The following is a 12,827-nucleotide window of genomic DNA, read 5'->3' on the forward strand; positions in this document are numbered from 1 at the left end:
AGAAGAGATGAAGTTAGAGTTGGAGCTGTGCCAAATAAGCCTTCAGACACTACTCCTACCTGCTATCTGCGCATGCACACGGAACTAATGAGCTGGGCTGCCTTAGGCCTATGGGGGGCTCGGCCCCTCCTGACCACTGCTGTGTTCGCCCTGCATACTATGTTTTATGACTTTTTTCTAGTTCACATATATTGATGGTCTTTTTCTGCTAACCGCTCCAACTCTTAGATGTTCAACAGAAAACCGCCGGTTTGATGGCTTTTTTTTCGGTTTGGTCTATTCTGCAGCCCGAACCGTGGCAGCACTGTTCTAGTTTTTTCTATTTTGACCGCTGTTTGCACTACCACGGGATGGATTTTTCCGTGAGGTCAAAAAAAATTTACGTACGGATGAATCGTGATTTTTGCGTGTGAGTGGTGCCCCCACACGCGAAAATCAGATTTTTTTCCGTGCGGTTGCTTATATCGCCCGCACGGAAAAATAAAAATCCGAAAAAAAATAATATTCACAAATTACCGAAACCCTAACCCTAGATCCACCGCTCCCCGCCGCCACGGCCGCCGGATCCAGGCTGGGGACTGCCGCCGCCGCTAGATCCAAACGGAGGGTAGCCGCCACCGCCGGATCCTGGTGTGGGGAGGGCGGCGACGCTCCCGGCTGCCAGATCCCGGCCGCCTCCTCCTCGTCGTTGTCGGCAGCCGCATGACGTGGGGAGGGTGGCGCCGCTCCCGGCAGCCTCCTCCTTCTCGACGTCGGCAGCAGCCGCCGCGCCGCCTCTGCCAGCAGCCGCGATGTGCGCCTCCTCGTCGGCGCGCGATGGCGGCGCCGCTCCCGGCCACCGCTTCCTCCTCGTTGTTGTCGGCGGCGGCGGCTGCCGCCGCGATGCCTCTGGCAGCATCCGCACCAGCCTCCCGCGCCTCGGCCACCGCTGCCGACGCCCGCGCTCTCAGAGAATGGAGAGGAGAGGAGAGTTGAAAGGCAGAGAGAGAAGTTTCGCTCAGAGAGAGGAGTGAATATTAAAAGGAGAAAGGTAGAGAGAGTAGATGAAAATTTTGAAGTGTGTGGGAAGGAATGGCATTATTGTGTGCCGTTCAGTTAGGACGTTCGCTTTGCGAAAATAAACTCATTTTTGTGTGTGGTTCACTTAAATCGATTTTTTTCGTTCGGTCCTCTTAAATGGATCGCACAGGAAAATGAGCCGATTTTCCTATGCGGACCGAGCTACCGTCTGCACGCAATGTAAAAGAGTCCCTATCCAGAAAAGTCATTTGTGTAGTAGTGTTGGGTCGATTTTTTACAATGATGACTCAAAGTCATCATCATGTATGGGACTGGAATGTTCACTTCTTAGTCATTTTTGAAAACTTGTTTTATAAATAGATTCCTAAAAAACTTGTTTGAAACATTATAGGTAAAGATTGCAAGATAGGTCCTCAATGCTAATGATATGGGGCACCGTCCCCCTCAGGTCCATAGCCTCTTCGCGGAAGCTATATTTGTACAATAATTTTTAGAAAGGTCTAAAATATATAAAATCGAGATATATAGGATTGGGAAGAGGTCATGGTGGAAGCAGCCAAGAACGATAAGGTGGCGACGTGTTGGCCCAGTGCAGAAAGCTCTAGCTATATGTACCCGACAATTAATGTTTTCAGCTCTCTGAACGTACGTACTGTACATGCATGCATAAATTGATATTTCCGGTGCAAATAAAGTTGATTGTTTGGTGGATGACGACCTCAACGCTGACATGGGGTAATTAACTTGTTACTCCCTACGTTACATTTTAAGTTTATCATTAGTTTCCATGCTAAAGTTTGATCGTCCATCTTATTTAAAATTTCCCTGTAATTAGTAATTTTATTGTTATGAGATAATAAAACATTAATAGTTATTTTATATGTGACTTATATTTTTTTAATTTTTTAATTTTTCTTTAAATAAGACGGATGATTAAAGTTAAGCACAGATGAACATGGCTGTAATTAAAATGAGACGGAGGGAGTAATTTATTAAGATAACAATTTATTATAGTTGTACTTATTGACCGCCGTCATCCTCTCCGGCGATCAAAGCTACTCTTCTTCTCCTCCGTCAACGGCCATCGTAGAGACGTAAACGGATAAGCTTAGCTTTGCATGTGCCCACGAAGCTCCCGCACCAGTTCGTCCACCTCAACCCACGAGCTGCCACCTTCCCGCGTCGCCGCCGCCGCCTCCACGGCGAGCTCCTCCACCCGCGCGCCCACCCCTCCACCGTCCGCCGCCAGCACGGTCGCCTCGAGCACGCGAGCCACGTCGTCGGCGGTCGGCGGCGCCGCGACGCCTCCCCAGGACACCGGCACGGCGGCGCGGAGCTCGTCCACCACCAGCCGGGCGTTCACGAACTGGTCGGCCATCATCGGCCACGTCAGCATGGACACCCCGGCCGCCACCGCCTCCACCACGGAGTTCCACCCGCAGTGGGTGACGAACCATCCCACCGCCCGGTGCCGCAGCGCCGCCAGCTGCGGCGCCCACCCGATGATCACCGTGCCCCTGCCGCTCGCCGTCGAGCGCTCCTCGAACCCCTCCGGGAGCAGGAGCGTCGCGTGCGATGACCCGACGGCCCAGACGAACGCCGCGCCGGTACGCTCCAACGCGGCCGCCAGCGCCGCCGCGTGAGGCGGCTGTAGCTGCGACATGCTGCCGAAGCTGACGTACACGACGGAGCGGTCGGCGAACTGGTCCAGCCACGCGCAGAGATCCGACGCGGCCACGGCGGTCTCGCCGCCGCGGTTGCCCGACGCGTCAGCCTCCGGCGCCAGTGGCCCTATGGCGCGCACGCGCCTGAAGCCCAGGTCGGCGAGAGGCCTCTCGAGGTACCGCCCCTCGAGCCGCTGGAACGTGTTCGACACGAACGACGAGCTCTCGAGGTTCCAGAGGAAGTTGCTCTTGAAACCCTCGTCGATCTCGTCGCCTTTCTTGTGCGTGCGGTACGCCCTAGTGAGCTGCCACCATGGATACGCCGGAGATACCGGGATATCGACGAATCTGACCGGACTCTCGTCGTCGTTCTCGTCCGCGGGCCGGGGCATCGCGCGGAACAGGGAGTGGAGCATGGCGGTGCCGTAAACCCCGGACGGCGAGAACACGACGTGCGGGACGCCGAGCTCGTTGGCGAGCGGCTGCGTCCATCCGCAGAGGAAGTCGGACAGCACGGCGACGACGCGGTGGGGCGTGCCCGCCCTGGCGCGCGCCCATGACTCGAGCGGGCCACGCAGCCCCGCGAACGCGACGACGTGCATGGGAAAGAGCCTGGGCGCAGCGCCCGGTGGCCCCTTCGCGACCTCGAGGCCAGTGGGGACAGCATGATGCGAAGGGAACGACAGGGTGAGCTCGGAGACGCCGCCGCCGCCGCCCGGGTGCCCGGCGGCGAGGAGTGGCGCGAGGAGCGGGGCCGTCGCGGGCGTCACGACGACGGTGAGGCGGAGGCCACGGGAGGCGAGGAGGCGGACGAGGTCGAGGATGGGGATGAGGTGGCCCTGCACCGGGTACGGGACGACGAGGACGTGCGCCGCGGCGGCGGCGGAGGCGTCGGTGGGCGTCGCCATGGTCGCTTGCAGATTTGGCGCGGCGGTGATGATGTGAGGCCTCTCGAATACTGATTTAATAAGTGCACAAAGTGCATGTTCTTTTTGTTCACACTGCGAATTCTCTGACAGCAGGTAACAAGGTGCTGTCGATCGCTTCTGATCGGTACTACCTCGATACTAAATTAAAATAGCAAGATACTAAATTAAATTATTGCTATTTAGTGTAGGAGTAGAATATTTTTTTTCGCATTTGCTATAAATACGGCGCCACTTCGATCGGTACTAAATTAAATTATAGCTATTTAGTGTAGGAATAGGACATTTTTTTCGGATTTGCTAGAAAAATATGGCGAGAATGCTCAACGTTGGACGCATAGGGGGAGGGGAAAAATCGGTCGCTCCCCCCTCCCCCAATCATGTGCACACCTGGGCCCAACCACATATCCTCTGTCCCCACCTGCCACTTATGCACACACACAACTCTATTGAACCAAATCATTCACATATTTTGGAAACCCTCTATTAAGAGAATTTGGTTTTATTCCACTAAAAATGTTTCACCTAGTGTACTCGCAATGTTTCACTGTGTATAGATCTAATGTTGAAGTGAACGGAAATACTCCATTGCAACAAAAAACCGACATATTTTGGAAACCCCCTATTAAGAGAATTCAGTTTATTTTTTTGTTCCACCGAAAAATATTTCACCTAGTGTACTTATAATGTTTCATTATGTATGGATCAAATGTTGCAGTGAACTGAAACATTCTTTCACTATTTGCTGAAACATTGTTTTTATATAAGGTGAAACAATACCCGATTTAAACGAGTGAAACATTTTCGATCTACTTAGTGAAACAATTCCGATATACCTGGTGGAACATCGTGCAATATTTAAAAATAATTCAATAATAAGCTTAAAAAAAATTTCGTCGAAATATATCCATGTGTGGTCTTGTTTTGAAGATTTAATTGCAACGAATTTAATGATGCAATCGAATCATGATTTGTATAAGTAATTTAAGAGAAAAATCAGTTTAAAATAGTTTTGCACGTAAATCGGGTGCGCCCGATTTTTCTCCAAACCAATCGGGCGCCCGAGCTGTAGACTTGTCCAAAATATGGCGCCACTTTGATCGGTACTAGCGTACCTCGGTTCTAAATCTAAATTAAATTATTGCTATTTAGTGTAGGAATAGGACACTGAGTTACAGCAACAGGCTTTTGACTAACTGAGCACAAAGATGCTACTCGTTCTTTTCCTCAAAATAAATTATAATTAATAGAAATTACACTATAGTGGTAATTTATGCAATTACATTCCACCTACATTGTAATTACATACTAATTACATATATAATTTTGGGACTTACATATGTAATTTTGGATTTTGGAACTTATAGTGAAAATACATTAAAATTACATATGTAAAGTGTAATTTTTAATTTATTTAAGTGTAAATTTTGTGATCGCTAGTTTTCTATCTTAAATCTAAATTAATATTGTGTATTATAATCAAGTTACTTATTTGTTATATTGCCATGGCTCATTAATGGTCAACTTTGTGTTCGAAATTGCGGTAATAAGTGTGAAGTCCAATCGACTGTTTTGGACTAAATTTTGTGGCGCCATATATATATAGATGGACTTCACCAAATATACCGTCCGTCCAAATTAACTAAATTTAAATTTCATGAGAGAAAAAACCCTCCGCCAGAAACCAAATGCGACAGCATCTTCTTACCTGTAATCTGTTAAAAATTAGCACTGTGAACAAAGCGATCTCGTGAACAAATCAACGTCCACCCGGAACTAATTGTGCATACTTAAAGCGGTAACTAATTGTGCATACGTCATGGCGACGGTCACCGACGCCGGCGGCGACGCTGCGGTGCACGTCCTCGTCGTCCCGTACCCGGCGCAGGGCCACCCCATCCCGTTCATCGACATCGTCCGCCGCCTCGCGTCCCACGGGGGCCTCCGCTGCACCGTCGTCGTGACGCCGGCCACGGCGCCGCTCCTCGAGCCCCACCTCGCCGAGCACACGGGCCGCGGCGGTAGCGGCGCCTTCGCGCTCACCCTGCCGTTCCCTTCCCACCCTGCTGTCCCCGCCGGCGTCGAGAACGCCAAGGGGTCCCCGCCTGAGCTCTTCGCCAAGCTTGTCGTCGCGTTCGCGGGGCTGCGCGGCCCGCTCGGGTCGTGGGCGCGCGACAGGGCGGACACGCCCGACCGCGTCGTCGCGGTGCTGTCCGACTTCCTCTGCAGGTGGATGTAGCCGCTCGCGGCCGAGCTTGGTTTGAAGCACGTCGTGTTCTCGCCAGCCGGCGTGTACGCGGCCGCCGTGATGCACTCTCTGTACGCGCGGAGGCCGGAGATGGCGGCGGCGGCGGCGGCTGCAGCATGCTGTTGCTACGGCGGCGGGGAGGAGGGGGAAGAGGAGGGAGTTTGAGTCCTATCGGCGTCGGCTCCTGTCCGTGCGCCCGCCGGAGTCGTCGCCTATCCGCGCGCCCGCGGGTGTTGGCAACCGTCGACGACGAAGAGGACGATGAGGAGGCGAAGCGGAGGCCAGAGATGGCGGCGGCAGCGGCGGGAAGGAGGGGGAGAGGAGGAAGTTCGATGCGGTTTGTAAGAGGGGAGGGAGATTAGAGGCTCTAATCACCCCAAAGTGTGATTAAAAGCCTTTAATCACCCAAAGTGGTATTTCATTAGGAAGCATACTCTATGGAATGATATTTTTTAAGAACATTCTATGGCATTCTGTTAAAGCCACCTCTATAGAGTGGCATATTGTTAAATTTCTCAACTTGTCAGCTGCATGGTCCACCTTGAGCCGAGCGCATGAGGACGGCTCATGGCTCACCGGCGCACCGGGGCAGGAGCGGCACCGGAGACCGGCGGCTCGCCATCGACGGCCAAGAGCACGCCGGCGGTGCGACGGAGTGCAGAATGGGAAAAACGGAAAGAGGAGGAGATGACGATCCTCACCGAGCGAACGCGGCGGCGAGAGCTTGACGGAGACGCCGGCGAAGAGGGAGAAACGACGAGGAGCTTCGGGTCGTCGGTGTTGTCGTCGTTTCCGGTGGTCCTTGTGCTCGACAGGGGGGAGGAGGAAGCGGCGAAGTAGATGGAGGCGACGCCGGGCTCCGCGGAGGTTCCGTCCACCGGCGAGGGGCGGCTGAAGTTGCGCGACGGCGGCGCCGTAGGAAGAGAACAGCGCGATGGCCGTGGAGAGGGAGAGGAGAACAGGCAGTGTGTGGGAGAGAGGAGGGGGTCGGGGCTCCCTTTTATAGGCCGGAGGGGAGGGAGAAGGGCGCCGGCTACAGTGGAGATCACCATTGATGAACGCCATCAAAATCCACTGCGAATAATATGGGATGGAGTGGGAAATTATGGGGGAATTGAAGAGGAGGAGAGGAACCGATTTTTGCACTCAATAGGGAGGGGGATCGGCCGGGGAAGGAGATCAAGAGGTGGCGGCGGCGCTTCTGTTCGGGAGACATGAGAAACACCCAGGGGTTTTCCGGCTAGCTCCACAAGGTGGTGGGTTAGACGACCTGGGTTCGAAGCCTCACCCCTTCTTATTATTTAATATTAGGTTCTTCCCTAATATTCGCGTCTGTTCGGAAGACATGGAGGAGCGGCCGGTCGGCTAGAGGAGGAAGACGACCCGGCAGCTGGGCCGGATGGGCCAGGAGAGGGAGAGAGGTAGAGATGGGCCGGAACCAGCCCAAGAGGAGGAGAGGATTTTATTTTAATTTTTCTTTTATAAACACTCTGAGAAAGGCTATTGTTGCATAAAAATTAATTAGAGTGCTCTGAAAGTTCATGTAATTTTTTTAAGCGTTTCTAGGCATGAGAAATTTAAGAAAAATTCCCACAAGCCATTTAGGATTCAATCTTAGTGATTTTTAATTGTTATATGCTCTTTTTAGCTTTTACAATTTCTAGAAAATGTATTAAGGCACGATTTAAAGATTTGGGTAATTTTACGGCGTTACAATTTTCACATGCCATATTTCTAATACACTATCAAAAAATAAAAATTTTCAATATAGCTGTAGTGACCAGGCATCCCCAGAGTATTTTTAGTTAGCATGTAAAAAAAGCGAGAGGTGCATGGAAAATAGTTTTTTAAATGTGATAAATCTTAAAGTTTGGGGTAAAAAAAACTTACGAAAGTTTTCTAGCAAATCTGTTGGGAAAAATATGTAGTGCAAACTATATATGTAGTGGAAATCTAAACTATTATTGTAATAAAGATAGTATTACGTGGCATCTCCATTAACAAGGAAGTGCAAAGGTTTTTTAACCTTTATTTGATTCACTTTACTCTAGTTAACATAACTTTCTTTAAGGGATTTTGCATATTATTGTTTTCTGCTGGAATTACACAAGAAGTTTGTTAAGCAATTTAGTTGGTTTATTTAAAACATAAGCCTTCATTCATTAACTGTGTGTACTCGGCAAAATGTATTACTATGTTTGTTTTAAATATGACATTTACTTCATCTTTGAAGGCCTTCTGTCAAATGTTCTTATTCTTGATATGCCACTGGGCACTGCCTTCCTTGCTGATCTGAGATCATTTATATCTTTGGTTTAGAAATTCCATTTTCCTTTTATATCCATGTGGTAGTCTAACCTACCCTTTATATCCATTTTCTTCTAATTGCTTGTGTTCCAAATTTCCAGAAGTAAACCTTACCAGCATAATGATGCTTATGTTGAATGTAGCATACCTAAGCAAACTGATAGAAAAATTTAATTGTTGAATCTTATCACAGATTGTTTCTTAAACTATTGGAGCTCACTGCAGTCAAAACAAACATTAGTGCTCATAGTCATAGCCATGATGTGAATTTGTTTGAATTTACTATATTACTGATTTTTTTTTTGGAATGAGAAGAGGTATTTAGTAGTGCCAAGGTTGCATTTCTCTGCTATTTGAATCACAATAGAGGAGCCAGTAACAACCTAAGGTTGAGTCAATATTCATTAGTTGATTTTTTAGACATAACCCTGGAAACAGGCGTTAGATATCTCTCCAATTAGTGCTGACATTTTTTCAAGCCTCAAATTTCACTAGATGCCTCATTGTACCGGTGAATTGTCAAGGTTGGAACTTGGAAGTTGACATTTTCATACATTCCAATATTTGTTATGAGTAAATTTTACTCACTAATTATTTGGTTTCTCAAAATATTCATCCATGCTATTTTTATGATCCATTAGCACTGATTAACCGAGAAACAAAGTTATGTTTTATTTTTGTATGTGTGCATGTGTATTACAGTAAGGTTATTAGACTTTAGTATGTATCTGGAAGTACTTATGTATGTGGTTTCATTAAATAATGTTTATTTTCATCTACTCATTTATATGTCAACTTGATTGGATTATTTAGGATGTGATGGGATGCTGAATCTTTTTTTTTTTTGAACGACTTGCACTAGACAGTGCGAAGTTCTTAATAGAGCAGAAAAAATTACAATTACAACCTTGGAAAGTCGTAACTAGAAAAATGAAAAAAGTATACCACCATCCACACACACCGACAGCGCCAAACACAAACCCAGGAGAAAGCTAGCACCGGACCAGCCGCCGCTAGGCCAACAACGGAACACAGCCGAGATCGCCCAAAACCCAACCTTACAACCAACACAAAACCCCACTATATCCAAGTCTTTGGGATTTAGGGAGGGAGGGTGAGAGAGAAGAATGGAAATCCTCTCCACCCTAAGCCCTCTGACGTGGCCAACTTGCATAAGCTAGGACGCTGACACAAGAGGATATGAATCTAGAGCAAGCTTGCACCAATTGCTTGGGGGTTTCGGCAAGGGGATGCCTAGACAATGTCTCCAAGGAGAGAAGCGACGGAACACCGCCGCCGCCATTTGTCAAGGTCGCAAAGAGAACCGAGACTGGGCTTTCGCCCGGCAGCCACTTTTGAGGCTTGTGACGGCACGACAACACCCTTAGGAGAGAAATGACGCTCGAACGTCATAGTTGCCCTACGTTTTCACACGCCGTCCACCGCCTGCCGATCTAGTACTGTGCACCATTGCTTCACCGCCATCTGAACCTTCGCCGACGAGTGGGCACCACTACACCGGCGCCCCCCGCCGGCCAGTCTACGCGTGCTACCGTCTCACCGAGGCCTCATAAGACTCCGCCTCCACCAGCCTCACCTCCCGCTTTGCGGCCACCGCTCCGGCCAGCACCGCCAGGCCAGCCTCGGCCGCGTCTCCTCGCACCGAGGCCTTCGGCCACGCCTCCTCGCGTCGTGCCAGCTTCCGACGCTCCTCCTCGCACTGCACGGCATCCGACAGCGTCTCCTTGCACTGCCCAGCCACCGGCCACGTCTCCTTCACTGTGCCGGCCGGCGGGGCAGCCACAGCCACCGCACCAGCCGGCCAGCCACAGCTGCTCACCCCCCAGCCACAACTGTCGTGCCTCCGCACCAACCACGGTCGCCCGCTACTCCGCCGCTGTTTCTGTCGCCCGCGCCTCGCTGCCGACGCCGCGCCCGCACGCAGCCTCCCGCGCCTCGCCGTCGACGCCGCGCCCGCACCACCGCAGCCCAGATCCGACGGCGGCGACGCCGGATCTAGCCGCGAGGGTGCCAGATCCGGTGGTGGCGGCGCCGGATCCGCCGCCACGACGCCTCGCCGCCGCGCGGCCTTCCTGATTGTCCGCGCCACCCCTTCGCGCAGAGACGGCCACGCCGCCGGGGATAGGAGTCTCGCCGCCGCCATCCCGGCGGGCCGTGCGGTTTCCGGCAATGCGCTCCGGTGGTGGTGAGGCGGGGAAGGGAACGGAAGTGTGGCAGTGGCCAGGGGCTAGGGTTCGCCCTAGGTCGCCCGCGCGAGGACGACAGAGAGCGGGGTTTCTCCAAGAAATTAGTTAGATTCAGACTCAGAAATGCGCACTACCAAACAGGACTGCAAACCACTACTAGTATTTCAGTCTTCTTTCGCTGGGATGCTGAATCTTATACCGAGATGTTGGCCTTCACGACTTGTCACAAATTGACCTTTCAATGTCATTAACATTTTGTGACACCAAAGCATTCTCACTGTATATGTTTATTTGTGTTATTATGTAACGAGAACACTGTAAACATACTGAAGTTTGAATATGGATGCTCAACATTGATAGTAATCTGCCCATTGTTTTGTAGCTTTCGTATGATATTTGTTGTTTTTATCATGCAAGATGGATTACCGATTACGATACCATTAATATGCACGAATAAGTTAAATCTAAATTATGATGTCACTAATTTATTTATGAGCCGATTGATTTTTACATGCAGCCGGCGCGCAAAGCATCTACTCCATCCGTCCCAATATATAAGAACCTAGGACCGGATAGGATATTTCCTAGTACTCCAGATTCGTAGTACTAGGAACGAATCTGGATAGACTGCTATCCAGATTCATAATAGTAGGAAATATTTTATCCAGTTCTAGTCCTTGTATATTGGGACAGAGGGAGTAGTAGTTTAGAACCAAGAAGACAAGAGCACGGGGCTTTCTGTCATGGCAGCCGCAGCGAGACAACAGATATGGTCGGCCACCTCCACGACGTCGTACGCGTGGTCCGTTGATAGCCTAGCCGGCCGCAGCGGCGTGGGAAATGGGATTCGCACAACCGAGCAGCAGCATTGGGACAAGTGGGGAGAAGTCTTTCTTCTGGTGGGGGGGCGTTCGATGCTAACAAAAATAATTGTATCATCAAAGTTTTGGTAGTTGAAACAGTAGCTGTCGATTTTGATCAAATATTTGTTTCAAATACTCTGTAATTCAAGGTTCTTTTGTCTTATATTGGTGTCTTTTTGTTTGTGTTTTTTTAATCATGTCAATGTGTGCTGAGTTTGTTTATATGTGAACTTTGTAATATTTGGTTGTAGTTTGTTAAGTACGGGCCGAAATATTATTGTATTATAGAAAAATGTAGCCATCACTTGGTAAAAATTTGAACATTGCCCCAACTCTAGATACTTTCGATTTTGGTTCCATCCCTTCCCCCACCCACTTATTTTCCTAATTCCATTTTCTAACAATTGCCAAAGACAAATTAGTCACAAGTTTTTACCATATTATTGCCTTATTCTACATACTATGATCACAATGTCTATCATTCAATAACAGAGGGTGTATTATTTGGGGTGCTTGAAGCTCACCAATAATTAGCGAGTAAATTGCATTGGTGGTCATCAACTTAGTAAACCTTTGGGACCTTACTAACGGTTTGGCTTTACTAACTGGCACTAAACCAAACGTAGCCTTATTCTCTTTTCTTATTATTTACCAGAGATTTGAAACAGATTATTTGTTGTAAAAAGAATACTTTTTTTAAAAAAAGAATCCTTCTAATGTTTAATTCACCCTTAAAATCAAGTACATATCTCGTAGCAATAATAATTTGCTATTTCAAACTGAGTCGAAAGCTAATACAACTCAACCGTACCGTATCTTGTTACGTTTGAGTTGGATTGGCTACATTTTTTTTTAAAAAAAAAGAAAGTGGTGTCCCCAGTTTAGTCATAAATTCTCTGTTTAGCCACACTCCCCTGTCATCTTTTACACAAGACAATAGTAATTCGCGAACGAATTCTTATAAAAACAGTAAATAATCCAGTAAGGTAGCTAAATGGTCAAAATCACAATGGCATATAGGCGTGAATCCCGTTGGGACTTGTCGGGGATTCCTCCCAAGTACCCCACCTCCAATCGACGGACAGCTTTGGCTGTGTTCATCGTCCCCTTTTCCCAACCATTTTCTTTCATTTTTGACGCGCACGCTTTTCAAACTGCTAAACAGTGTGTTTTTGTAAAATGTTTCTATATGAAAGTTGTTTAAAAAAATCAAATTAATCCATTTTCAAAAAAAAGATAGCTAATACTTAATTAATCACGCGCTAATGGACCGCTCCGTTTTTCATGTGGACAGTTCCGGCTAGGAACCATGGATAGCGAACACCCTAAGCAAGGATAATAGAAGAGCCCACTTTCTACTATTAGCCTATTTTAAAGCCAACATATATAATAGATTAGCTATAAGGTTGGCTATAATTTTCTTCTCCTCTCTCTCTCTCTCACTTGGACATTTAATGTATATGTCTTGGAGCTTGTGTTAAATTAGCTCTTGCATGAGAGCCAACACCTTTGACTTTTGATTACCTCTCTGCTCCGCATAAGATTATAGTAGACTTATGACTCACTGTTATACTACCTCCGTATTTTAATGT

General features: G+C 48.5%; 1 protein-coding gene across 1 annotated transcript; it reads right to left on the minus strand.

Annotated features, from left to right (window-relative positions):
* Positions 1-2,128: 2,128 nt before the first annotated feature.
* On the minus strand, positions 2,129-3,724 carry LOC127776881 (UDP-glycosyltransferase 89B2-like). The gene has a single exon (XM_052303453.1). It carries the CDS (start codon positions 3,590-3,592, stop codon positions 2,129-2,131), a length of 1,464 nt encoding a protein of 487 aa, XP_052159413.1. The 5' UTR covers positions 3,593-3,724.
* Positions 3,725-12,827: the final 9,103 nt, after the last annotated feature.

The sequence above is a fragment of the Oryza glaberrima genome, chromosome 6 (assembly GCF_000147395.1).
Source record: "Oryza glaberrima chromosome 6, OglaRS2, whole genome shotgun sequence".
Lineage (NCBI taxonomy): Eukaryota > Viridiplantae > Streptophyta > Magnoliopsida > Poales > Poaceae > Oryza > Oryza glaberrima.